Source organism: Microtus oregoni, unplaced genomic scaffold (assembly GCF_018167655.1).
Source record: "Microtus oregoni isolate MIOR12 unplaced genomic scaffold, Mior012 000079F_ref0000094, whole genome shotgun sequence".
NCBI classification, from domain to species: Eukaryota; Metazoa; Chordata; class Mammalia; order Rodentia; family Cricetidae; genus Microtus; species Microtus oregoni.
In genome coordinates, this window is record NW_024544537.1 from 5,650,524 (window position 1) to 5,652,963 (window position 2,440).

The 2,440-nt window shown below is 40.2% G+C and overlaps 1 protein-coding gene across 1 annotated transcript; it reads right to left on the reverse strand.

The window, feature by feature from the left end:
* Window positions 1-1,615: 1,615 nt before the first annotated feature.
* LOC121441605 (small nuclear ribonucleoprotein F-like) lies at window positions 1,616-1,825 on the reverse strand. Its single transcript, XM_041642814.1, has one exon. The coding sequence runs from the start codon at window positions 1,823-1,825 to the stop codon at window positions 1,616-1,618; it is 210 nt and encodes a 69-aa protein (XP_041498748.1).
* Between the last annotated feature and the right edge of the window lie 615 nt (window positions 1,826-2,440).

Sequence of the window (2,440 nt, forward strand, 5' to 3'; positions counted from 1 at the left end):
GTTCGCCATGTTCAGAGAGTCCAGTTTTATCCCATGCTTTTTCAGTCACAGTCCAGCTGGTCTTGGTGAGCTCTCAATAGATCAGCTCCACTGTCTCAGTGGGTGGGTGCATCCCTCGTGGTCCCGACTTCTTTGCTCATGTTCTCCCTCCTTCTGCTCCTCATTGGGACTTTGGGAGCTCAGTCCAGTGCTCCAGTGTGGGTCTCTGTCTCTATCTCCATCCATCACCAGATGAAGGTTCTATGATGATATGCAAAATATTCGTCAGTATTGCTGAGAAGCTTCTGCAAAGCAAAGGACACTATCACTAAGACACAAAGGCAACCTACTGACTGGGAGAAGATCTTCACCAACCCCGCAACAGACAAAGGTCTGATCTCCAAAATATATAGAGTACTCAAGAAACTAGACTTTAAAATGCTAATTAACCCAATTAAAAAAAGGGGCACTGATCTGAACAGAGAATTCTCAACAGAAGAAGTTCAAATGGCCAAAAGACACTTAAGGTCATGCTCAACTTCCTTAGCAATCAGGGAAATGCAAATCAAAACAACTTTGAGATATCATCTTACACCTGTGAGAATGGCTAAAGTCAAAAACACCAACGATAACCTTTGCTGGAGAGGTTGTGGAGGAAGGGGTACCCTCATCCATTGCTGGTGGGAATGCAATCTTGTGCAACCACTATGGAAGTCAGTGTTTCGGTTTCTTAGGAAATTCGAGATCAACCTACCCCTGGCCTCAAACAACATTTCTTATATTATCACTGTCTTTGTTTCATTCATGTACACGGGAACTGAAGTAAAATTTTCTATAGCATTAGAATGTAGTCTGCCTCATATTTTAGATCTTCAGACCCCAGATCCAGCAGACAAGATCTGTACAGATTTGATGAAAACTTGACAGTGGGATCCAGAGGGCTTAAGGACAAAAGGAGAAGACAGCCCCCAAAATCAACTAAGCAGGTTTCACAGGAGCACACACAGGTCGAAGCAGTAGTCATAGAGTCTGCAGATGTCTCTACTAGATCCTCTGCATATACATTATAGCTATTTGATTGGTGTTCTTGTGGGGTGCCTAAGATTATGAGTGGAGTGGGTTGTCTCTGACTCTTTCTCCAGCTCTTGGAACCCTTTTCCTCCTAATGACTTGTCACGTCTAGCCTTGATATGAGTGGCTGTGCTAAGTCTTATTGTACCATCTTATGCCATGTTTGTTGATCTTCCTAGAAAGTCTGCTCTTTTCTGAAGGGAAATATAGCAGGATTAGATCTGGGTGAGAGGGAAGGTGAGATGGGGAACTGGGAGGAATGAAGGGAAGAAAAACTATGGTCAAGATGAGAGAAAAAAATTGAAAGACACTGTTAGGTAAATGAAACTCATTTTTCAAGGACTTTTAGGTTGTTTCATGTTGTGAATTGTTGAAAACTAGGTCAATAAGTATTTGAAAAAAAAGCCTTGTGGCTGGATAGAGTTCTTAATGGTTAAGAATGCATTCTGCCCTTGCAGAAGTCTTGAGTTTAGTGCCCAGAACTCATATATGGTGGTTCCCAACCACCTGTAACTCCCGCTGCTGGGAATCCAATGGCCTCTTCTGGTCTTTATAGGAAATTTACTCATGCATATATGTCCACACAGACATAAAATGGAAAAATAAGTAGGAATGCCCCATTTTCAGATTCTTCTGTATTTATAATCTTTGTATTCATGTAGCCATCTGCAGATAGCAGGTAGCTTTTATGCTCCATTCCTTTGTTACATTTCACCATTACTTGCTTTCCTGTAAATACATTGAGGAAAGGCATTGGATTGAGGAATAAAAGCATTGAAAACACTAATGAATGCTGCAAGCCATAAGCCACTGACCCTCTCTTTGCTATTCTCTGATGACTAAAGTAGTTGTTGCTAAACATTTTTAAGATAGGAAAAAATAACTTCCTCTGACATTAGTTCTGATTTTAAAATGACACCTTTTTGAAGAAGGATGCTTAAAGAAATGCCCCACTAGCTCAGAATTGAGAATAATAGAGGTTATTTATTTAGGGGTAGACTCAAGTCATAATTCAGTGCTGGAATGGAGGACAGCAACCAAATCCCACAGCTGGAAGAGAGGTCGGCCACGTGTTTTACATCTGCATAAATAGTGTAAGAGACCATGCCCAAGTGCATGGGTAACTTAAAGGCTTCTGGCAATAGAAATTGCTACAGCACCTTCCCCTTTTGTTTAAATAAGAGAGTTCTAGGCCTAATACAAAATTACATACAATATGAACAAATATATTAAGCAAGAAACATGTGATAAATGTTTCAATAATTATTCTATTCTAAGGAGTTTAAGTCTTACATAATAAACAATTTGTCCAAGTAATGAGATGAATGTAACTACAACTACCTAGTCTTCAACCCCGTCAAAGATCCAAGACAGGAAATAATATCACTTG

Coding starts and splice junctions, on each gene's coding strand:
- LOC121441605 (XM_041642814.1), bottom strand. CDS start 1,825: ATGCTTTTATTCCTCAATCCAATGCCTTTCCTCAATGTATTTACAGGA.